We start from the raw sequence: 24,015 nt of genomic DNA on the forward strand, positions 1-24,015 counted from the left end.
GCAGCGTGCCCCGCCCACGTCACGGTTTCGGTGTAGAAGGAAAGAACGTTAAAAACAGGACGATCGTAAAGAAATCTCGGAGATGACCGACCGAGAATGGGAACGTCCGGTCCGGACCGAATTCCCAAACGAAGCTTTATTACTTTTATTATTACGTGGTGTTTTCGGTTTAAAAAGAAAAAAAAACCAGAAATTAACGTCCAGTTAAGATTTATTTTACTGTATAAAAACTCTTCAAATATTATTGCCTTTATTTAGACTTTCGGTTTCCTACTTGTTGCATTCACATGTTTTTTCTGTGTGTGTGTAAATTTCTATTTTTTTTCTGGCATCTTTTGTGCTTATTATTATTATTATTATTATTATTATTATTATTATTATTATCATTATAAGATGAGACGATCTGAGGAGTTTGATATATCAGACCCTTAGAGACATGAAGACATGTCTGGGAGGGAAAAAGAAGACGCCAGAAAGGATCACACTTGTGTCCAATAGATATTTTTTTTATTTCATAACCAAATCATATAATCCTTTCCTCCCTGAGAAGAGCCTTGGTTAAATAAAACTCCCACAAGACTGAAAAAAGGCAAACCTCTTCATATTTTTGGCCGAGTCAGAGCATTTTTGCTTCATCACATCACACACACACACACACACACACACACACACACACACACACTCGTACAGAAACTGGCATAAGGGTTTTTTTTTTTGGAGGGGTAAAGGGGGGGGCGGTTGGTGCTAACAAAAGGCGTTCAGTTCCAACGCGGGCATTTCTGTCAGCAGACATGAAGCTCTGGGTGAAGTACGGAGGATAAAAAGCGAGGCCAGATGCAGAGGTATTCTATCCATCCGATAGAGGAGGTGACCGACCCGGAGGTCCTTGACTTCTCCAGAGCTGAACTGAATAAACGGGATTAAAGCACTCCGTACACTCTGCTTTTCCCACTGAATGGCAGCAAAGCGAGGCTGATGAGGTGTGTAACCCAAACCAGGATGTGTGTGTGTGTGTGTGTGTGTGTGTGTGTGTGGTGAGGGGCAGGGGGCTGGGGTTAGCTGGGCTGGCCTCCAGTTTAAGTAGGACATGGTGAGAGCTGAGAGTCATGTGAACACATAGCACGGACAGACACACCATCGACCCGGGTCACCTTCACCTCAACAACCAGCCGCACAAGCGTCCACGAAAAAAAATAAGCCAGAGTAACATGTGACCTGCAGCGTGTTGATGATCACCAAGTTACTGCATACACCAAAAATCTCAAATTACTGCGGCTAAAAGAACCGAAAACTACTACTACTACTACTACTACTACTACTACTACTACTAATAATAATAATAATATAACTAAACGTGAAATCCAAAACTACAGACACAGCGAAATCCTAAGAAATATATAGCTTCTTAAAAATTACACCCCAAAGAAAACACAAACAAAAACTAGAAACACTGCCAATGTAGTTGCTACTAAACGAACTGAAATAAAACAAACAAAAATCCACAAATTCTGCAAAACTCAACCTCCAAATACTGCTAAACTACAATACAGCCAACGTACAAACCCACACTAAAACTTCAAACTTATGAAACTATCTGTAATAAAATAACGTGCAAAACATTCCAAAAACTTCAACTCGAAACATCGCTAAACTAAAACCTGGTGATGAACTTCACTGTGTACACAAAATAAAAACCGGAAAAAAACCTAGAAAAATAAAGAAAACCTACTGCTAAACTAACCGAAATATACAAAAATATAAATATCTATAGTATAGAATATAATATACAAAAAATAAAAATTAAAATAATAAACAAAAATATAAATATTTATAGTATATTTATATAAATATAAATATTTATAGTTTATTTTTCTTTATTTTTATTTTAGTTCAACTAAAACCTGTAGCTAAACTAACTGGACACTGTACAAAATAAACAACATAAAGAAACGTGTATATATATATATATATATATATATATACACAATGTACAAAAAAAACAATGATATAAAATGAATATAGAATTCAAAATTAGAACTAAATTTTTTTTTTCATATTTCTAAACGAAGCTAAATCCTGTTGCTAAACTCACTGAAATAACACACAGTAAACAAGTCCAAAATGGCGACTAAGAAACAACTAAGAAATGCTCAAATAAAAAAAAAACAAAAAAAAAAACACGTTGCTAAACTGAAACATACAGAAAAAAAAAAAAAAAAATATATATATATATATATATATATATATAAAAAAATACAACTAAGAACAACTAGTTGCTAAACTCACTGAAATGAAACGTGCAAAAAAACTACAATGAAACAAAAAGTAGAAATATTTAAAGCTATAAACTAAACGATTTCAAAACTAGAACTACATGGAAAGTATAAATATTTCTAAACTCAGCTAAAGTCTATAAATGCTAAGCTAACTGCGCTAACATACAGTAGAAAAGATCCAAAACTACAACTAAACAAAAGACTAGAAACGCTAACGGCAACTAAAGCCGACATCGACTGCCTCCTAAAATATCGGAATATTTTTAAAAAGCAGACTTTCTCTCATTCGCTCTGGTTTCAGTTTTAATCCGAACGTGCACGCGATTACAGTTCACGTCCACAGGCTCGCACGTTTACTCCGACGTGCCGGTCTTCCGCCGTCCGTACAGGATTCCGTGGAGGTTTTTTTGTGTGCGATCGTCGCGGTCAAAAACGTCCGACACTACTCGAATCGCAAATCCGAAAATAGTTCCGCGCGCTCTTTCGCACCGAAGCTCGTCGCTAAACGAGACCGTCGTGTCCGACGCACGTGAACCGAAGACGGTTGGGCGTCACGTGACGCGTCTTGGCCCGATTTATTTATTCGGCATTGTTGAAGTGATTAACGTAAAAGCGTCCGTGTGGGATTAGAAGAAACGAGGATTAGGATTAAGACGATCCCCGTCGTGAGAAGCCGATTTCCAAACCGTCACGTTTCCCTGTTTATTTTAGGTACGTACAGCGAGCTGCCAAGTCATGTGTCACCTGTCTCTCTCTCTCTCCCTCCCTTCCCGTCTCTCTCTCCCGTCTGTAGATTATTATTATTTCTTCCTTTAGGAGTCACAGTCTAGCCGAGATGAGCTGTAACACCACGCCTAAATGACCAACGCTGATGAGTAATGATGTCAAATACAACGTTAGGGACGTTACTTCACCATGAAACAAACCTCAGATAGACGACGGAAGCAAAAATACATTATTATTATTATTATTATTATAACTATCCTCATGCAGAACATTACACGTTTGCGTTAAGAAGGAGTCCGTGACATCGGAACGCCAAGTTAAAGCCCGTCTGTGAACATGGCGGAGCTTTACTGGAGGTCAGCGCTCCGCTTTACACACTGCTATTATTCACCGCTAGCCGTTTTTTTCTCTCCCCTCGACCTAATCAACAGCTTCTGGAGATTACGAACCTTCTCCGAACCTTCCAGTCGCACCTCCTACACACTGGAGAACCGCGCCTTTCCACTTCTCATCAGCTACTCTGTGCGCTCCACTCAGGGTTTCAAACCGCGACGCCGAGACCCTGCAGGAGATGAAGTAGTGTGGTGATGAGACGTGAAGGACGGCACTTCCGCTCCGGACCCGCGTCCCGTATACGCTTTGTATGGGGTTTGCTGGAAGGACATGGAGGGCCAACGTTGTTTAGAGAGAACGTCGATAACGTCAAGCCTGTAACAATGCACCGACCTCATGCAGATTTCTGCCGTGATGGAATCCTGAGGGGAGGTCTTGAAATGTTTTGAAATGTTTTCAAAGGGTTTCATTACTTAAGGGTTTTCATTTATGCTTCTTAACAGTTTCCCTTTTTACTTCATACTACCGTTTTGTTTCTTATGGTCTTTCCTTTTTACTTCTTAAGGGTATACCTTTTTACTTCTTGGGGTTTCCCCTTTTTGTTTCTTATGGTCTTCCCTTTTTTACTTCTTAAGGGTTTCCCTTTTTTACTTCTTGGGGTATCCCTTTTTTTTTTTACTTCTTAAGGGTATCCCTTTTTACTTCTTGGGGTTTCCCTTTTATACTTCTTGAGGTTTCCCTTTTTTTACTTCTTAAGGGTTTCCCTTTTTTATTTCTTAAGGGTTTCCCTTTTTTTACTTCTTGGGGTTTCCCTTTTTTTTACTTCTTAAGGGTTTCCCTTTTTTTACTTCTTGGGGTATCCCTTTTTTTTACTTCTTAAGGGTTTCCCTTTTTTACTTCTTGGGGTATCCCCTTTGTTTCTTATGGTCTTCCCTTTTTTACTTCTTGGGGTTTCGCTTTAAAAACAAGCGAATTTATGCGAAACGAACCAAACTGCCCAACAGCGCCAGTGAGCGCGTGGAAAGTGTGGCATGATGAGCAAAACCTGATCTTTTTTGCTGACTCACGTGTTTCATTCCTGAATTAAGCTGCACAGGATGAAAGATATGAAATAATAAAAAGGAGGAAAAAAAGGATCCAAATCAAGCTGCTTTAATGAAGAAAGGAAGCAGTCATGAGTTTACAATTACTAGAACCAGAGAAGTCTCTAAACGGAGACATGATTCAAGAAAGATTTCCTTGTTTTGCTAATTAAATCTCACACACACACACACACCGCATTCAGGGGGAAAGAAGAGAAACGGTCAGTAAGTGCATCCGTTTGGGTTTTTTTTTAACCTGCCAATAATCGTTCCTAACGATCAACAGAGTAAAAAGGAGTAGAAAACTAGAAGGGAACAAAAACGCCATTCGTAAAGTCAAAACATATAAATACAATTTTTTTCCCCCTTTTTCTTTCTTTTTTTTTTTTTTTTTTTTTACAAAGCCAAAGCGGTGAAAACTTTCAGGAGATAAAAAGCAACGATCCAAACTAATCCGAGATATAAATTAAACGTTAACCCAGAATCTGAGCCTGGAAAATAAGCCAAGGAAAATATAAGGCTAGGCCTTCCTATTTAAAAAAAAAAACAAAAAAACTTCTATCTTTACAGTAGATTACACAGTGACCACGCGCTGGAATTCATCCTGGAGATTTATCCATGGAGCGTTGGCGGGAAATCCCGGCCCGTGCTACCGACGTGTACGATGATGTGCGGCTCGACCGGGATACGCCATCCGATCCGTACCGTGACCACCGTAAACGATAAGGAGTGTCGGGAAAGGCTTTTCCACAGACACGGTGCTGATCTGGACTCGATTTAGTCTTTACTAAAAGGATTTTATTCCCCCCCCCCCCTTACGAGGAATACAGTCGTAAGAAAAGGTAGAACTAGAACCCTGAACTTTGTAAAGTTTGTAAAATCGCTACGGCAGCCGTGGCCGTTTCGTCTCTGGTGGGCGTGGCCTGTCTGGCTTCATTTTTTTTTTTTTTTTTTTTTTTTACAATTGTTTTTATTCGTAGCCAAAACTCATAACCTAAAGCCAACTATACTATTTACACACACCGCTTTTATTTAAAACCCGCATTTAAGATCGCTTTACACGTCACTCGCTAGATCAGCGCGTGTACTAGCTGCGTCCGTACTTCCTTCCGTGATCTACACATTTAATCAGAGACTATACGTGACGGAACAGGACGCCTAGAGGCTTCTCTTCCATTTCTGCAGGACGAACTGCAGGTAGGAAGTAAAAGCTGCGGACTCTAACGGGAACCGAAGAAACGTCGGAACGTGGGCGTCGTCGTGACGATCGTTTTATTTATTTATTTTCTCCCCCCTCGCTTCTTTATAGATTTGTACCTAATTCGCATAAAATTGGGAAAATCTGAGTGGAAACGAGCTGAAATCGAGACGCGCGTAGGAGGCGATGGATCGCCGGCGCACACGCCGGGTTTGCAGGTGTACTCGGAGGCTCGTGCGTCGGATCACGCGACATCTTTGTTTAGGTTTGGTGTTTAACCACAGTGGCACCGTGTCAGTGGAAAAACAGGTTAAAGGCAGGATTAAAGAGCTTAAGGGAAAAAAAACAAACAAACAAACAAAACAAAACAAACAACCCGTGGCCGTCACGTTTGGACATCGCTGTTTACGCTAGAAACAGAGGCGGGGTCCGACGAGTCCCGTTCCGGCGCGTTCCACGCGGAGCGTGACGTCACTCCATGATGGCTCTGTAGATGGAAGGTTCGATATAGTCTTCTCTGTAGCGCGAGTTGATGAAGCGCTGTCTTTTCGAGTCCTGTTTGACTTCCTTCTCCACGAAGACTCCTTTAAAGCGCATATCCGACGCCACGGACTGGAGAGAAAAGACGGGAAAGACCACAGGGCGATTAAAGGCACTCGGGCGCTGCGCGTGAATGATAAACTAACAGCTGGAGCGGATCCAATCTTACTCACCAGTCGTGCCTTTACACGTTTGGGCAGCTCCTCGTCCAGACAGTACACTTCCTCCCGCTTGACCGTCAGCTGAGACTCGTCCTCGAACTCCAACTGGAGAAGGAAATCAGGGTTCACGACGAGGACAAGAGAGAGAGAGAGAGAGAGAGAGAGAGAGAGAGAGAGAGAGAGAGAGTCTTTAATAATGTCTGTAGAAGTTCCCGCGCGGACCTCGAGATCTGAAGGATCTGGAGAGGTTCTGTACGGAGACAGAGATTCTCTGACCTGGTACATGGGGATGACGTGAGCCGCTACGAACTTCGCGCCGTAGATCAGTCCGTCTGTCCAGCGCACCTGCACCACGTCGCCCTCTGCTGGAGGCCCGAGTCGCACGCAGTCTCTGTTCTGTAACAGACAAACACGGCGTTAAGCGAAACGCCACCCGACCCGACGCGCCCCGATCGTTCGGATTTCGCCGCGCGGTCGCGTACCACTATGTCCTCTGGGAAAAGATTGTCGCTGAACGACCCGTCATCGAAGACGACCTCGTAGAACGTCGCTTTGGTGAGCTCCATCACCTCGCACTGGTAGTACCGGCCGTTTTTGTGCTTGCAGATGACCTTCTGTCCCTCCACCAGTTCCCGCAGAGACGCCTTGTTGCGCTGAGGAAGGGGAAGACAGTGACGCATCCTGAAAACTCTTTACATGTCAACATGTTTTACTGCACAGTAAAATGAAACCAAAATAAAATAAACCCAAGTAGAGTAAGTTAATAAGTCGTTACGGGCATTAACGAATAAATAAAGCTGTAAACAAACGCCTCAGCTGATGGAAGATTAATTGCTCGCTTCTCCTTATTATTATTATTATTATATAAATATTTTTATAGGCATAGAAGGGAGTCAAAATACCTTTCACTTCTGTTTTTCAGCCTTTACCCTGACCGCTCATTTCAGGCTCCTAGCTGTTTGAGCGCTTTACCTTTTATGGAGTTTTGTGGGCGTCACGACATGCAAATGAGCTGCGTCAGAAACACGCTCTGCTTAAGCCTCGAGGATCGGCGGTTTACGCGTTTACGCCCGCACACAATTTTACTAAAAGACCGATAAACGAGGCCCGAAGTACGACGAGATCTCATCGGAGCCGGAGAAAGAAAAAAAATAAAGAAAATATAAGATGAAAATCGTCAATCTTTTCGTTATCTGTTCGCAGGGTTGCCAGATCAGGCGATTTCCCAGTTGACAGACACGTCATCTGATCACGTTGGGTTGATTGAAAAATGATTTTATTTGATATATTTACGTACAACGTCAACTTCTATTTCAGATCGTATAGCTGTTGAGGAGTCGGTGCCATGTTTTAAAACACGAATAAAAGACAAAATCGGTTATTTATTATATTTAGTGGATAATTTATTTATTTATTTATTCATTCCTCCGAGATCACAGGGCAGCGTGACACGCTCCGAGGGAAAAAAAAAAAGCGCTATCCGTCGTCTTCCACATACCGCACACGGGCTCACAGACAACCCACGATTAGCTGACGTCAGGGTGATTGACAGCGGAGAGAGAGTGTTTTCCCCTCCCACCCAAACAGCACGGCCAATTATGCTCCCTTGGCTCCCGGGTACAGGAACTCGACTTTAAACTTTCAATCGTTTTCACTTCTGTGACCTCCGCGCCTTTTTACGGCGGTGCGAGAGCGTTACCTCGATGTTCGTGCCTCCTTTGTGTCTCCAGCAGGTGAAGAAGACGACGAACGGCCAGTCGTCGGGGTGCATGTGGACGCCGGCCGCCTGAGCGCACGTGGGGTGGAACGAGGACGAGCAGCGGCCGTGGGAACACTGAACGCAGCAGCCGGAAACCCTCTTCATCCGCTTCCGACAGTAGTGACATTTCTGCACACCATAAACACCACTTCTTCTCAAGATCTCAGGATTACGTGGTTAATTAAGGCTCGTCTTATCTCGCTTTCAGCAAACATCTTTTTAAAGCGATGCTGCAATATGTAGAAATGTCCGCCTTTATTTGCTTTCTGTGTTAGCCTTGTAGATCAAATAGAAAATTGTGTAGCAATCTCTCTCGCACACTCTCTCTCTCTCTCACTCACACTCTCACACACACACACACACTCTCTCTTACTTACCAGTTTAAATCTCTGTAGCGGTATAGCACTGAGATCGACCGGCCTGCGATCAGCGATGTTCACGAATCTGGCTTCTAAAACTGCTACTGCACAAAACACATGCACCCACCTACACACACACACACACACACACACACACGACTTTATCATGTATCAGGTCCTCCTGCTATACAGTTCCTAACTGCATGACCATATGGTGCGGTGCATAAGTATTGGCACCCCATTCCCCTCTTCTTTGCAGTAGAAACGTACCACCTTAATAGGAGCATCAATCACTACACAGATTCACATGTTATTTAAACCTAACAAACCGTTTTACTTAAAGCAATTTGATCAATTTCACTTCCTCCTCGCATACAAAACAGAACAACTCTGATTTATACACCAAAAAACAGAAATAAGTGCGCCGTTATTAACCTGTCTTTTTTTTTTTTTTAAATGAAAGCTTCTATGAGGTAAACAAACAAAGGACATAAAAGTACTTCAATGGCGGTCCTGCGTGCAATTCTCAAAAAGCCCACAAGATTTATCGGTAGATCCGATATTACAAAACCGATATCCGATTATGGAAAAATGCTTAAAAACCAGGGAAAATATCAGTAAAACCGATTATCCCTGAGACATTTCATATCGTTTCTGAACCTCGTTCTCGTGAGACTGAGAATAACGTCTGGGCGTTGTCGCACGGATGGACGCCGCTACTCACTTCTCATTGTTGGCTCTCTGCAGCGCTCCTCCTCGTAAAGAACACAAACAGCAGTCCTGTGGAAGGAGGGGAGAAATGATCATCAACCTAAAGCGCACACACACACACACACACCAAAAAAACCACACAGAACAGAACAGAACCTGCCGGATCATCGTGTCCGGTTTCTCTTCCCCATTCCTGCTTAGATAAGACACGTCTATAAACTTTATACGCTTTTAAACCTTTTGTACAGTCATAACATCAGCATCCACCTCATTTATGTCAATATGTCTGCGTGATATATCCAGTATTATGGCTTTTCTTCACGCAGTAGTGTTTCATCATCACAGTGATAGAATATCTCAAAGATAACGTTATACGAACATATTGGGAGGCGTGCGATCGCCTGGTTCACGTCACGTAGTGGGGTTGTTTTTTTTTTTTTTTTTTTTTTTTAAACACACTTTTACTGCCAGGAACACGTATACCACCGCACGGCTGCCCGTCCCCTTCTTTACCCCCTTCTTTACCTCTTCACAGCTTCTGCTTCTTCCTCACAAACGTATCTGCACCAACAACTAAAAAACTAAATATCACACAGAGCAACTAGGCATTTTACCGCATCCGTCCGAACGTCTCCGATCTGAAACTAATCTGGCTGCCTTATTTATTTATTTTGAGCTCGTACAAACCGATGGTTTTAAAGCGCCTCGACCCATCATAAATAATTTACTTTTATAAATTACACAAGGCACGGATCTGATACCCAGGTCCAATAGCAGCAGATATATATTTTTATATAAATTAAAAAGGCAATTTACACAAATCATCCTGTTCAAAAGTTTACACCCCCCCGGCTCTTAATGTATCGTGTTACCTTCTTCAGCGTGCATGCAAATGAGCTGTTTCGGGAACAGGCGCCGCACTTTAATTACGCGTTTATGGTCATGATAACCGAAATGCAGAACTGATATTTCTTTATTGTTTTACTGCTGCTGGACTCGACGATAACGACACCACTGAACCTAACCAACCGTTTTACTTAAAGCAATTTGATCAATTTCACTTCCTCCTCGCATACAAAACAGAACAACTCTTATTTATACACCAAAAAACAGAAATAAGTGCGCCGTTATTATTTTTATTATTATTATTATTTTTTTTTTAAATGAAAGCTTCTATGAGGTAAACAAACAAAGGACATAAAAGTACTTCAATGGCGGTCCTGCGTGCAATTCTCAAAAAGCCCACAAGATTTATCGGTAGATCCGATATTACAAAACCGATATCCGATTATGGAAAAATGCTTAAAAACCAGGGAAAATATCAGTAAAACCGATTATCGGTCGATCTTTTGATATCATATCACTTATTAAAAAAAAAACAACAAAAAAAAAAAAACAGTAATGATGTAAAAGCTCTCACCTGATTAAATGCGTTAGCCTCACAGCGTGAACACCGCCATCCTTCCAGATTGCTGTCTCGAGACACTCCATAGCAACCTGAGGACACGGAGAACATTTCATCCTTACTCCTCACCCATTTTTGGAAGACGACCCCAAAATACCCACCATTTTTTTAATACTTCAACAAATTATCACTACACATATACATACATATATACATACACACACACACGTATATTTTATATATATACAAAAATGACAGAGCCAGAATTATTAGCCCTCTGACAATTTATAGTCAACAGTGTAACCTTTCTGACTCACAACTGAAAGCAACCTCTTACTGTAGCTCCTAACTAGGTTGGTACAGGTCTCTTGACGGATTTTAGCTCAAGGTAATTGAGCTCCCGCCGTAGATTCTCAATAGAACCGAGATCCGAGCTTTGAAAGGGCCACTCCAGGACCTCGAATTTGGTGTCCCTCAATAAATTTTGGACCGAATTGGACGTGTGCCTCGGATCAACTTCTTGCTGGAAGACCCGACGGCGAAGCCCCACAGCATTACACTCCCACCACCATGTTTGACCGGGGGAACTGTGTTTTCAGGGTCGAAGGCTTCTCCTTTCTCTCGCCAAACAAAAGCGACGTCCATGTGCCCGAACAGCTCCATCAGAACAAAGGACAGACTTCCGAAACTCATCCCCGTGTTTCAAATGGGGGGGGGGGGGGCCTTGAAGCCCTCCACGATGAAGAGCCATCGTAACGGTCTTCCTCGAAACTTCGAGTCCAGAAGACGCCAGTTCAGCACCAATCATCTGCGCGAAGATCCGGTGGATCTCGTTGACATTTCTGATTATTTTACTCTCTTAGATCTCTTGTCTCTTACAGTTACGTTGTGATAAAATAATCAAAAAATAATTATCATCTTCAAAGTAGATGCCTTTTTGACCTAGAACGTTCCAGAAACGTTTTCTTGGCGTTTTCTCGAGGAATTTCCCCGAGATGATTTTAAACAGTATTAAAGGCGTCCACACCGACGCTGCACACCCATCTCCTGCTTTTCAGAATATTTCACTCCGAGTCGTCCGTTAAGAAATTGATTAATTAATTAATTTTAAAAAAGGAGGTGGATTAGATTTCTTTTTGGGTCGTTTGGTTAAAATGTCTAGAATTACGAATTCAGCATGGGGTCAATATCACTGTCGATATGGGGAAGTTTTCTGCAAGGCAAGATAAACGTAACTATAAACGGATAAATATAACGGATAGGGAAATAAAATAAATCGAATTCTAGCTCCGCTTCATCGCACTACTCCGTCGATGATTACTTTCCAGTAACGGCGCAACACGTAGTGTATTATTCCTTACTTATTCAGGAACTGATGGGAAAGGTGTGTGGTTAAGACGGTGAAGAGGCACTCACTGGTGTGTACACGCACGGAGCACACCGAGCAGCTGACCAGAGGACTCGCGCCGTCCTCGTCCAGGTTCGGAGTGGACAGCTGTCCGTCTGAACTTCCCGTGAAGCACATCTCCGGGATCAGAGGCTTCGTCCTCAGCTTCTCCTCCACGCTAGATATGGACGTTCCCTGAGTCAGAGTTCTCAGCTCGCTCTGGGAAGAACCGGAGATGGACGTTAGAGCTGTTCGTCAATAGCACCAGCACAAAAACACACACACACACACACACACACACACACATTATCTGACGATAATAATATTATTAATAATATTTATTATTAATAATTTTTTTTTTAAAAAAAGGATAGCTAACCTTTTTTGTGTGTAAAATATAAATAAAAAAAGATTTCATATTTTTAAATGTTTGTGCAAGCTGATCTGCCTGCAAGTCTGACACTTTTACCAGTCCTCATGTACGTCATCGTTCTTTGCAAATTAACGGATTCCAGGTCACAAAATCGCTCTAAATTGCACCGTATCGTTTCAGTGGTAACGTCAAATCACGAATCGTTTCCTTATGAATCGAAATCGTTGATTCATTCGATTCAGTGGTATATGTTCACAAGTTATTCACCTGATGTCTGTTATCATGAGTCCGAGACTTACGAGTCTCAAGTCAGTAACAGTTACATCTTTCAAGCCATTTTGAAAAAAAATTAATCGAACCGCTTCGATTCGACGTCGCGGCCAGATTCTGAATCATCGACTCGTGAACCGCTTCGATTCGACGTCGCGGCCAGATTCTGAATCATCGACTCGTGAACCGCTTCGATTCGACGTCGCGGCCAGATTCAGAAATCATCGACTCGTGAACCGCTTCGATTCGACGTCGCGGCCAGATTCTGAATCATCGACTCGTGAACCGCTTCGATTCGACGTCGCGGCCAGATTCTGAATCATCGACTCGTGAACCGCTTCGATTCGACGTCGCGGCCAGATTCAGAAATCATCGACTCGTGAACCGCTTCGATTCGACGTCGCGGCCAGATTCTGAATCATCGACTCGTGAACCGCTTCGATTCGACGTCGCGGCCAGATTCTGAATCATCGACTCGTGAACCGCTTCGATTCGACGTCGCGGCCAGATTCTGAATCATCGACTCGAGAACCGCTTCGATTCGACGTCACGGTCAGATTCTGAATCTTTGACTCGGGAATCGCTTCAATTCAACGTTAAGGTCAGATTGCGAATCATCGACTCGTGAACCGCTTCGATTCGACGTCACGGTCAGATTCTGAATCTTTGACTCGGGAATCGCTTCGATTCAACGTTAAGGTCAGATTGTGAATCGTCGAAAGGCGTGTTCCTCATCGCTGGCTCGCCTGTACCTGTTCGTAGGTGTGGAAGAGGCTGCACACGGCGCAGTAGGGAGGCTGGAGACCCAGACGCCGGTTGAACTCCCGCTCAACTTTAAAGCTGCGCAGAATCCGTTTTTGCCAGAGGGGCATGAGTAGCCGGGCCCAGGGGTCCGATTCCTGAGAGTCTACATCCATCTCCACCTGCTCCTGCGACTCTGTACAACACACACACACTTACTTAAAACTAATGAATTAGGCTAAAATATCAATACCATCAGTACAGTGCCTTGCATAAATATCCCCCGCCCCTTTTCAGAGAAGAACCCAGAGGTAAATTATGCATGCCATGGTAGAGATCGTTTAATGAAAAAGTAACCTTCATCACTGGAGCTCTCTCCGAGCAGCGGGTGGAGGTGAGGCAGATCGCTGAGGGGTTTTCGCATCCTCTTCATTCTCTTGTTCTCCTTCTCGTCTTCCGTTTCCTCCTGCGGCGAACAAAACCCCCAGACATAAAAAGCGTCCATATGTCATGTTTCCGTACAGGCGGAAGCACTTTCAGACTTTATCGTCGTAAACTGTTAAATCAAAGACCCACCCCCATTTAATCCATGCGCGCGTCTCATTTCTTTAAACCCGCCTCCTCGCTTCTTAGCTCCTCCCGCCGAAGGAAACGAGGTGTAAATAAAACCCCGGCCTGAGACGTGACGTTTACATGGTCCGCTTCTTGTCTACGTGTTATTAACTACATAACCGACGTCATTATCGTGTGTAAATGTATACGCCGCATGAACGTCCACAACAAAAGCAAAGTGTATTAATTAACCTTCGTGCAAGGATTTTATTTGTACTTATTTATTATTATTATGGGGCGGCTGTGGTTCGGGTGGTAGCGCGGGTTGTCCACTAATCGTAGGGTCGGCGGATCGATTCCCGGCACGTATGACTCCACATGCCGAAGTGTCCTTGGGCAAGACACTGAACCCCAAGTTGCTCCCGATGGCAAGTTAGCGCCTTGCATGGCAGCTCTGCTACCATTGGTGTGTGTGTGTGTGTGTGTGTGTGTGTGTGTGTGTGTGTGTGTGTGAGAGAGAGAGAGAGAATGGGTGAATGAGACACAGTGTAAAGCGCTTTGGATAAAAGCGCTATATAAGTGCGCCGTTTACCATTTATTAAATATTATTAATTGTATTTTTTTTTGGTGCAGGTGAAATTTTATTCCATCGCAAAAGAAATATATATTTCTTTGCAAACTAGGCTCTAGAAGTCTCCTCTCTTCTTTATTCCTCGGGATATAGTCATTATAGCGACATCTGGTGTTCACAACAGGAACTTCATCTTAAACCTTAAAACTAATGTATTTTTGATTTATAAAAGAATGAAATAAAAATAATTAACCAGTGAAACTGAGGTGTAAAAATGAAGATCATCAAATCAGCTCATTTAAGTCAGGTTTTAATACAATTTATTGATTTAATAAATATAATAAATAAATATTTAAAATATAATGTTTTAAATATTATAGTATAGAGAGATAATTTATGATGATATTGAGGGTATATCCTAATATCACCCATTCCTACTAGCTCTAACTTTTTGGGGTGGCTGGGTTCCTCACTGCACGCGTGTCTGCGCTGCGTTCCTCACCTCGTGCGTGTCCGCGCTGTGTTCCGGAGAGCCCGTGCTGTGTTCCGGAGAGCCCGTGCTGTGTTCCGGAGAGCCCGTGCTGTGTTCCGGAGAGCCCGTGCTGTGTTCCGGAGAGCCCGGGCCGCGTTCCGGAGAGCCCGCGCCGCGTTCCAGAGAGCCCGTGCCGCGTTCCGGAGAGCCCGCTCCGAGTTTCAGATCGGGTGTGGGTTCTAGCTTGGGTGTGGGTTCTGACTCCGACTCGGATTCCGAATTCCTGAAGTCCTGGACCCGGGGATGTTGAGGTTTACGGAGCGTGGCTTTGGCGGCGTACGTGTGGACCTGCAAGGCGTCGGAGGGGCTCAGGGTCCTGTGGAAGAGCAGGCTGGCCACCCCGGGCTTGGTGGAGGACCAGGGTAGGGCGGAGAGACAGTGAGAGGCCATGGGGACGGTGGCGATGGACAGATGGCTTTTCCTCGGGGCCTGAGGACACTCTGAGGTCACCGCGGCGTTCTCCGATTTAACACAGAACGCGCTCTCTGAACGATCTCCGAGCTTCAGCCACTTCCTGCTGTCGGATTTTACGCTCGACTGACTGCTGCACTCTGAAACCACGATACAGCACATTCACATTTACTGCACTCCAGTGATTAGACAGACAGCTAGATAAACAGACAGACAGGTAGAGACAGAGAAAAAGACAGAAATGGAGAAAGATGGATAGAATAAAAGATGGAAAGATGGAAGAATGAGATGAATGAGAATGAGGAGGAAATACAAACAAAAACAAACAAACGAAGAGAGACATACTACGGATGGAGACGAGGGCTAGAGAGACAGACAGACGAGACAGACACAGAGACGGACAGATAGACGGATAGCCAGATTGTATTCATGGACAATTAGATAGGTAGAGAGAAAAACAGATATAGGCAAACAAAAAGAAAGAGATGGGGAGAAAGAGAGAATAAATGGTGAAAGAAAGAAATACAGAAAACTATTAAATAGAAAGAAGGAAAGAATTTCTTATGAATATGTGCAGTAAGAGGAGGAGAGCGGTGTAAGGAAAGTACCGGTATTGTCCCGGCTCGGCTCGGCCCGTGGAGACAGGCGTCCCTTCTTCCCGTACTCGGAGTCGTCGTGCGGTGCTTCGCTCTTTGGCAGAACGTCATCCGGTACCTCCAAACACACACGGTGCCTCTTAGTACCGATTCTCTGTTTGGCCACACTGAACACACACACACACACACACACACACACATAGCCAAATTACTCACCATCACTTTAAAAAATAACGTTAAACCACAAAAATCTCGGCACCTTAATATCCATCTGGACAGAAACTACACTCCCGAGAGATACGTGGATTTCATTCGAACCTTTTTTTAGACGAGTCGTTGCTCTGGTTCTGCGTATACGGCTGTCGATGGCCGAAGTTTCCTTTCTTGCCTCCCAGGAACTCCGCCGCCTCTGGAGTGGGTTTGGTGTGATCGATGGGAGCGTTGTCTTTCCCCGCCAGCCACAACTCGTAGCGCTCGGGCTGGAACTTCCTCACGAACACGTCCATGGAGATCTTCACCATGTCCTTCCGACACGAACACTGCGTCCGAGAGAGCGTCAGAGCATCAGGAAAAGAAACAAAGCTAAAAGTAAATAAATAAATAAATAAACAAACAAACTCAACCATACCAGAATGGCCTGCTTTCCATAATCGATCCATCGCTGCGTGGCGAAGTTGGTCGACTCGGCGCAGTTAAACCCGTGATTGAATCCGGCGTGGTAGCCGTACGGGAACGTCACCATAAACTCTCCAGCTTCCTGAGTGACCTACGATCCACAAAAACGCACCGGAACGCATCGAGTCAGATACGGATCCTTATCTAAAGCCGGAAAATCGATTTGGTGAACACATGCTCACCTTTTCGAAAGGGATGCCGTATTTCTTCAAAATGGACGGAGAGATCAGAGTCATCTTGTGTCTGAGAAAAGCTTCGCAGTTTTGAGAACTTCCGGGAAAAAATCCTGCACAAGTAGAAGAGTGGAGAGGACGCGTTTCAGGATTAACCATCACTTCGAATACATTTCAACTGCAGTTCAAAATATATCCAGCAGGAGGCGAATGACCTGAACTCGGCCCTCCGTATGAAAATAAACTCCAGAAGCCCAAGAGGCATTACTGCAAATAATTTAGGATTCAGTTTATCATTATCTCACAAACAGAAAGTCAATAACATTCGAGTCTAAACAAATAAGAAGCGGAGACACCACATCACACCGTGCGAGGTTTGTAAAAGTTGCTTCAAATTAAAAATCCGCTTCGGCAAACTTAGAAACTCAAACTCGTCTATGGTGCGAGAGTCGTAGCGTTTCAGTCGCTGCGCAACAATGACAGAAATAAATAAATAAATAAATAAATAAATAAATAAGGGCTGTAGTTCCCATAAAATCCAAAATGACACTTTTACGTTGTCCATTTAACAACTTTTTTATGCAATAACGGATCAATAATTCAACCCACTGTTAGCGTTAGGGCGAGTGCAAGTCTAAGGGCGAGTGTTAGCGCAAGTACTAACCTTACGGCAGGGGCAAGTGTTAGGGTGAATGCAAGTGATAGTAGGGCGGGGGGCACGCGAGTGTTTTATCTGGTGTAAAAATACTTTATACAACATATCAACATCAGATTAACCCTAATCTGTAAAACATCGACATGCTCATGATTTAGGTCAAGTGACCATGACTTGGGTCACATGACCACCAAGTGAAACCCGAACCGTGACTGATTTCGTTTAGGGACTCTGAAGGTAAAGACGGAGATTCTGAATAATAAACTGTATGTGAATACGGATGTGATTATTCAGATTGTTGGCGTTTCTGTACGAGACAGGATTAAACTCCGCTCCCGCGTACCTTTAGCTAGACGCTCCAGTCTCTTCCCGTGCTCCGGAGGCACAGAATACCTGCGAAGGAATTTTAGAAAATAAAATTTAGAAATGTTCTCCGGGGCAAAGTTCCCAATAAATCACACACACACACACACACACACACACACACACACACACACACACACACACACACACACACACGCACCATGACTTTGGTTCCCCGAAGTGAAGGTAATTAATGCTGTAGAGGTCCATGTCCTCTGTGTGCCAAGCGAACGTGGTCTTCCACATGCCAAAGTACAGGTAGGGCGTGTTCACCCCCTCGATGGTGATGCCACTCTCGTGCTCCACCGTGTCCAGGATGGTGTTCAAATGGCCCACGTTCCACTCTTCTACATCCTGAAGCGGGCGCAAACGTACATTTAGCCGAGAGATAACGCACAGAAATAATACAAGCGGAGGAGGAGGAGGAGGAGGAGGAGATCACTCACGGGGTCGTAGAGCGTCCCGTTCACGTCGGCTCCGTAGATGGGAGGGTTGAAGGTGACGTTTTTCCAGTACTTCCTTTCGAGCTCTTCAAAGTCGTCGTAGCGAGGGCTGCAGAACCTACAGCGAGGAGAGAAGACAATTCAGGGAATCATCACCACGACAACAATACAATGCTTTCAGATTCAGAGAGGATTTACAGGCCATTAGAGCCTGACGGAAATCTGGATTTGAATATTTTCTGACGATTAAAACCCTTTCCTTTCCGCTTTAGTTTACATCTCTGGGTCACGTGGCAGCTACAAAATGTCGAAAAGCTTTATAAAAAATTCTTCCTGTAAGCATCAAATATCGGGTCACCTTTTAGTTCCAGGGTTATTTTAAAGCTTTCAGCTACATATCTAAAGCAATAACTGAAGTAAGGTGTGGGTGCGAGCACGGGTGCGGGTGCAGACTCACTTGTCGCTGTTGGCTGTTTTGCGGAACTCCTTCACGGTCATGGGTTTCTTCTGGATGTTGTACTGTGTGAAGAGCCCGGACTGACCCGTCACCACCTGCTGGATCGGCGCCGGGATCAACAGGTCGTCGATGTCGTCGTACGAGCGTCTGGGCTTCCACTGCTTCGGAGGGACGACCTGCGGACCAACGCCACGCAGTAGATTTCATCCCAATATCCAATTTTCCAACAATTTAAAAAATAATAATTAAATTGTATTTGAATTGCGTGTACCTTGGCCAGGCCGGCTCTGTGCGCTCCCTGAGACTCCATATACGCGATGTAGCGGCTGAAGCTCTTAAACTCCTCCATCGTCGGGTAAAACGTCATGATCCCCTTAGAGGAGGAAGACGGCGAGTCGGACGCCATCCTCTCTCCCGGGCCGGTCCGGTCCGATCCGATCCTGAAACCAGACACACTTTATTCAGAGCTGGAGAACTCGAATTAAAAGACTTACGGATCTGGTGGAACTCCAGTTAACGTCACATGAACCGACTGTCAGCTCCGAATTATTATTTTATTCCCCCCTTCAACATCATAACATTCACCAGAACATTCCAGGCATCTGCGATAGCTTTACAAAAGCACGTCAGTCAACAAACAAATAAAAAAAACAAACAACAACAACAACAACAAAGTCAACCTGTTAAAAAATGAAGAGCATTCAAAGCTAGATTATTGAATTGTATTTTTTTTCTAATTTAAAAATAACAAAACAAGCATTTATCTTAAGCTCCAAGTTTATTTTTTTATCTAAACATGCGAAAGATTATGACGCATGAAATGTTTTAAAAATTATAATAGATGATATAATGCACAATATTGTCCACTGTTACATGGTTATAAGCTAGGCTAAGCAATCACGCGCGCGCGCTCGCTCGCTCTCTCTCTCTCTCTCTCTCACTCACTCACTCACTCACTGAAGTGTAACTTCACTTAACACCTTTGTGTACACATAAGACAAACCACGCCCCGCCTCTAGCCACGCCCCGCCTCTAGCCACGCCCCGCCTCTAGCCACGCCCCGCCTCTAGCCACGCCCCGCCTCTAGCCACGCCCCGCCTCTAGTCTACCACTCTGATCGCTGATTGGCTAAAACAAGAGTCTCTTTAAAAAGTCTTACGGCTAATACTAACTTAGCTTGCTAGCTAGGCCGTGATGCTACACCGCCCGGAAATGAGAAAACATTCAGCGGACGTTACAGCTACAGTTACAGTTTAAAAGCTCAACAGCACCGTTAACTAAAATGCAGAAATAAAGACAGGAGATGCTGAGAAAAGTTGATTTCTAAACCGAGATTAGCTTCAGAGCTAGCATTACTCTACAGTACAACCGGTTAGCTAGGTAGCGTTAGCTAGTTCAACTCCGGGCAGGCGAAATATTATGTTAAAATATTATTTCTGTAAGAGTTCGAGGTGTAAATGAAGACGTACGTACCGATAATGTCGAATAAAACACGGGGAAATTCCTCCCTTAAGGCTTTAGCGATGTTCTGTCACTTCGCTGATCACCGGACGTTTAAAAGCCGAAACCAGTAACCTCCATTAGCTCAGCAATGCGCATGCGCGCTGTGGATTTGTTTACTATGGCCAGGAGGAACCATAACCAATCACAGCGCGGTCACGTCCCGGGTTGCCAGATTGAATATTATTCGAGCAACAATAAAAAAAAAAAGTATTTACGTGTTGGCAACTTAGCGCCTTGCATGGCAGCCCTGCTACCATTAGAGTGAGCGCGCGCGCGCGAGAGACACAGTGTAAAGCGCTTTGGATAAAAAGCGCTATATAAGTGCAGGCCATTTAGGATCACAGGCATCTCCATAAAATCATGTGTGGCTCGACAGAAGAGATTAAGATTCAAAACAGGTTCGCGTCCCCAAGTATAAAACTTGTTTCATTTCATTCATTCAATAAAATAGAAAGCACTAGTATATTTGTTAATATTAAAAAAAAAAATCCCAATAATTTTATTCAGTTGTATTTCATATTCCAGTTTTGTCCTTTTTAATGTAAAGTTAATTAAAAAACGTTAAATTCCCATTTTAATTTGATAGAAATCCAAGATTAAAATCAGATTCAGCCTTTTGTATTAACCTCTCTTCTAACTGTCAAAAATCTAAAATAAATAAATAAAATAAATAAATAAAAAAATCTTTAAAAATAAGGGTTTGGAACAAAAATGGTGGCAAAAAAACCCCCATTTTTTCCCATTTCCTGCCTAGACTTAAAATGTAGCATTTTTAAGACAAATGCCCAAACACTGGATAAGAAACAAGAGATCGATCTGAGACACACACTACGATTTAGCAATAATCTAGAAGATTAAATGACACACATCAACTTTTCCTTTAGTTAGGGAAAATACGGAAAAATACACACGAAATGAAGAAAAATGCTGAAACCTCATGGATAATCACGAGGAAGGATGCTGATAAGATCTTACCGCTAAATATTAAGATACCGCATTGTGATTGGTCAGTAGAGGAGGTGTTGATCAATTTTCTATAACAGCAGTTCTGTCAATAGCGCAGCTGCACATCACAGATTTATATTAACATTAACATTAACACTACATTTAAAAACATATCGTTTCTATAGCAACACCTCGTACACAAAGACTCGTACGTCAGACGCTCCACAAAATGAGGCATTCGTTGATTTAACTTATATGGAAGGAGTCTCCAGTGTCAGCGCTTTGTAACAGCCAGAGGTCAAGCAGGAGCTTTTAAGTTTTACGACATCTTCAGGACGGACGAGTTTACGCTTCTTTCGCGGATCCTCACGAGAGAATAGAGTAGAGAGATTCTGGTGACGTATGGGCGTAACCACGCATTCTTTTTTGGGGGGGTCGTGTCCCCTCCAATGTTGAGGAAATTCCAATCTGGCCCCCCTATATACAGTACAAAATATTTCCTATATGTCCCCCTTTAATGAACCCTGCCAACGGATCTGTCTTTTCTTCATCTATTCTATTTATTTATGTCTATTCCTTTTTAATATATTTCCGTTTGTTAAGGAAAATAGGTGTGCGCCCCCCCTCCAATTGTACACTTGGTTGCGCCCAAGCTCACCACAAGTTGGTTGATATATTCGAGCAGCTCCGTCTGTAAGAAATGGAGACTGCAGCCAAGTGTAGAAAAGTGCAGCAGAGCATACGAGCTTTTTTCCCCCCCCCAGACAGTAAATAACTACATACCTAAATAGTAGGTGACTTTAGCTTAGTATAGAAGGCATCATACTACACCACACCATAGCATACCATGGCTTGGTTTGTTCTTAAGAACGTCAATTAACTGTTGATATTACCACACCCATGAAGGAGGCTAGGCTAACGTCAGGTCCAGTTTTTCCACCATTAACGTTACCTTCACTTGTATATCCTCCCCCGGGTTCACTGTGAACCCTCCCGCTGTGACAGACCGTTAGAAATGCGAGTGAAAGTGAGGAAAGTTGCACAGCATTTCGTTCTTTTACACTACGTACTGGAATAAAGTCGGTTTGACGTTCGATATTCGCGGACATGAGGAAATTAAGGGACCGTCTCTAAAGTTACATACGACATTGTTAAACACGTTTCTAACTTCAATAGCATTGGAAGGGACTGACTTACAGTCATATAACCGACTGGAAAGTGTTCATGTAGGTGTCAGGTATGACGCACAGCTTTTCTGATTTTTGATATTTAACCCTACAATGCATAAACCAAAAAAAAAAATTTAAAAAATGCATTCGTTTCTTTGGTTCATGCACTGTAGGGTTATATGGTTTGTCTACACACATCTTAGCCCGCCTCTACTTGGTGTGGTGGATTTCATGGTGGGTTATGGAGTAGAGAATACATCTGCCCACAGAACGTCCACAGCACCCTACAATTTCCCCATGCTGTGGGAGGTTCTATCACTCAGAAATCATGTGAATTAAAACGGTAACTGTAATCCTAGAACGATCTTCTAAATATGCAAATTTTCAGTATCAAACTTTGGATGTCGGGGGAGGGGTTTGGACCCCCCTAATGTCCATACCATGGTTACGCCCTTGTGGTGATAGAACAACTGTTCATAGCTGCGATAACGTAAGTAACAACAGGAATGAAGTGGAAATGGGTGGAGAGTCGGTGTGGTATAAGAGGAATAAAACACGAGACGGAAAACGTCCTGTTTTAGGAAAAGACTGGTGGTTGATTTAGGAACAGTAATTCATTCCTCACTTACTTTAAATCGTCCAAAAACACTTTAACGTGCTCATAATTTAAACTGCAACGTTACCTCCCCCACAGTGTCACAAATGATTCGTTCTAAACTCCTCCTTTCAGAAAGCATACTCTGCTCTGATTGGTCAGACGTCCCAGTCTGTCGTGGTACATTTACAAACAGCTCTATAACACGCTACATGAAAGGGAATATTTGAAAAACCATAATAGGTGAAATGTAATATAACGGAGAAATGTGACATTTTAAGCAAGGGATTAGTAAATAACAAGGCAGAGTTACAGTGTAATACTCTCTCTGGCAGACAGGAGGCGCTTTTGCCACAAAAGAAGTTCATTTCCTAATTAATTTCCACAAATTCCGCCGCGTGTAATCCGCAGGGAGCGAGGCTTTGATCCCAAGCTCCAGCTGTGGAAAGCGTCCCATTTTCCCCATGACAGAAAGAAGGAATAGATACTGTCCCGCTGTGTGTCTCCTCACAGCCGAATCTGTCCTACTACCCCCTTCTCATCCCACTGACTCTAGCCTCGATTTAAAACGCATGCAATCAGAAGTGTTTCGGACTCAAACAGACATCAAAGTGTGTGGGAAATGAGGTAAACGTGTGATGTCATGAGGCTGAGGTTGAGGCGGTGACTCCGAAACTCTTTTCCCGGATCCAGAAAGCGAGCGGTGACGAAGGAGGCCGTCCGCCTGTCTGTCCGTAGACGCATTTCCCCCTCGGGAACGTTTCAAACGACTACCCGATCTGCGGAAATCTCCTGAATGAGAACTATGTGGTTCATGAACGAGTTCCTGGTCTGTTTTGACTGACCTACATTGTCTCGAGTGAAGAGAGAACTCTCACTTCCAGCACTTCCAGTCCTGGAAGTGAATATATGAATATATTTGAATATATAATGACATCATAATGACATTCTGTCGTTATTTCTCGCTGTATCTTGAGCAAGTACCAAAAACACCAGGAACCTTTAGTCGGTTGACGGCAAAACGCCGTGCTGCAGCAGGAAAAGATTCTGAAAG

The 24,015-nt window shown here is 43.5% G+C and overlaps 1 protein-coding gene across 4 annotated transcripts; it reads right to left on the reverse strand.

Annotated features, from left to right (window-relative positions):
* Positions 1 to 4,471: 4,471 nt before the first annotated feature.
* On the reverse strand, positions 4,472 to 22,266 carry kdm4ab (lysine (K)-specific demethylase 4A, genome duplicate b). 4 transcript variants are annotated; one of them, XM_017495602.3, is made up of 22 exons: positions 22,150 to 22,266; positions 19,021 to 19,189; positions 18,750 to 18,925; positions 18,296 to 18,410; positions 18,010 to 18,203; positions 17,830 to 17,879; positions 16,841 to 16,944; positions 16,612 to 16,749; positions 16,302 to 16,522; positions 15,996 to 16,150; positions 14,947 to 15,527; positions 13,679 to 13,787; positions 13,333 to 13,517; positions 11,967 to 12,156; positions 10,566 to 10,642; positions 9,159 to 9,214; positions 8,453 to 8,561; positions 8,016 to 8,204; positions 6,799 to 6,969; positions 6,593 to 6,712; positions 6,329 to 6,421; positions 4,472 to 6,227 (listed from the first exon to the last, which is right to left on the reverse strand). In XM_017495602.3, exons 2-22 carry the CDS (start codon positions 19,153 to 19,155, stop codon positions 6,087 to 6,089), a joined length of 3,309 nt encoding a protein of 1,102 aa, XP_017351091.1. In that variant the 5' UTR covers positions 19,156 to 19,189; positions 22,150 to 22,266; the 3' UTR covers positions 4,472 to 6,086. The 4 variants fall into 4 exon arrangements, with proteins under 4 accessions (XP_017351091.1, XP_017351092.1, XP_017351090.1 ...); XM_017495603.3 differs by lacking the exon at positions 22,150 to 22,266 and adding an exon at positions 21,228 to 21,548; XM_017495601.3 differs by lacking the exon at positions 22,150 to 22,266 and adding an exon at positions 20,223 to 20,377.
* Between the last annotated feature and the right edge of the window lie 1,749 nt (positions 22,267 to 24,015).

This window comes from Ictalurus punctatus, chromosome 20 (genome assembly GCF_001660625.3).
Source record: "Ictalurus punctatus breed USDA103 chromosome 20, Coco_2.0, whole genome shotgun sequence".
Taxonomy (NCBI): Eukaryota; Metazoa; Chordata; class Actinopteri; order Siluriformes; family Ictaluridae; genus Ictalurus; species Ictalurus punctatus.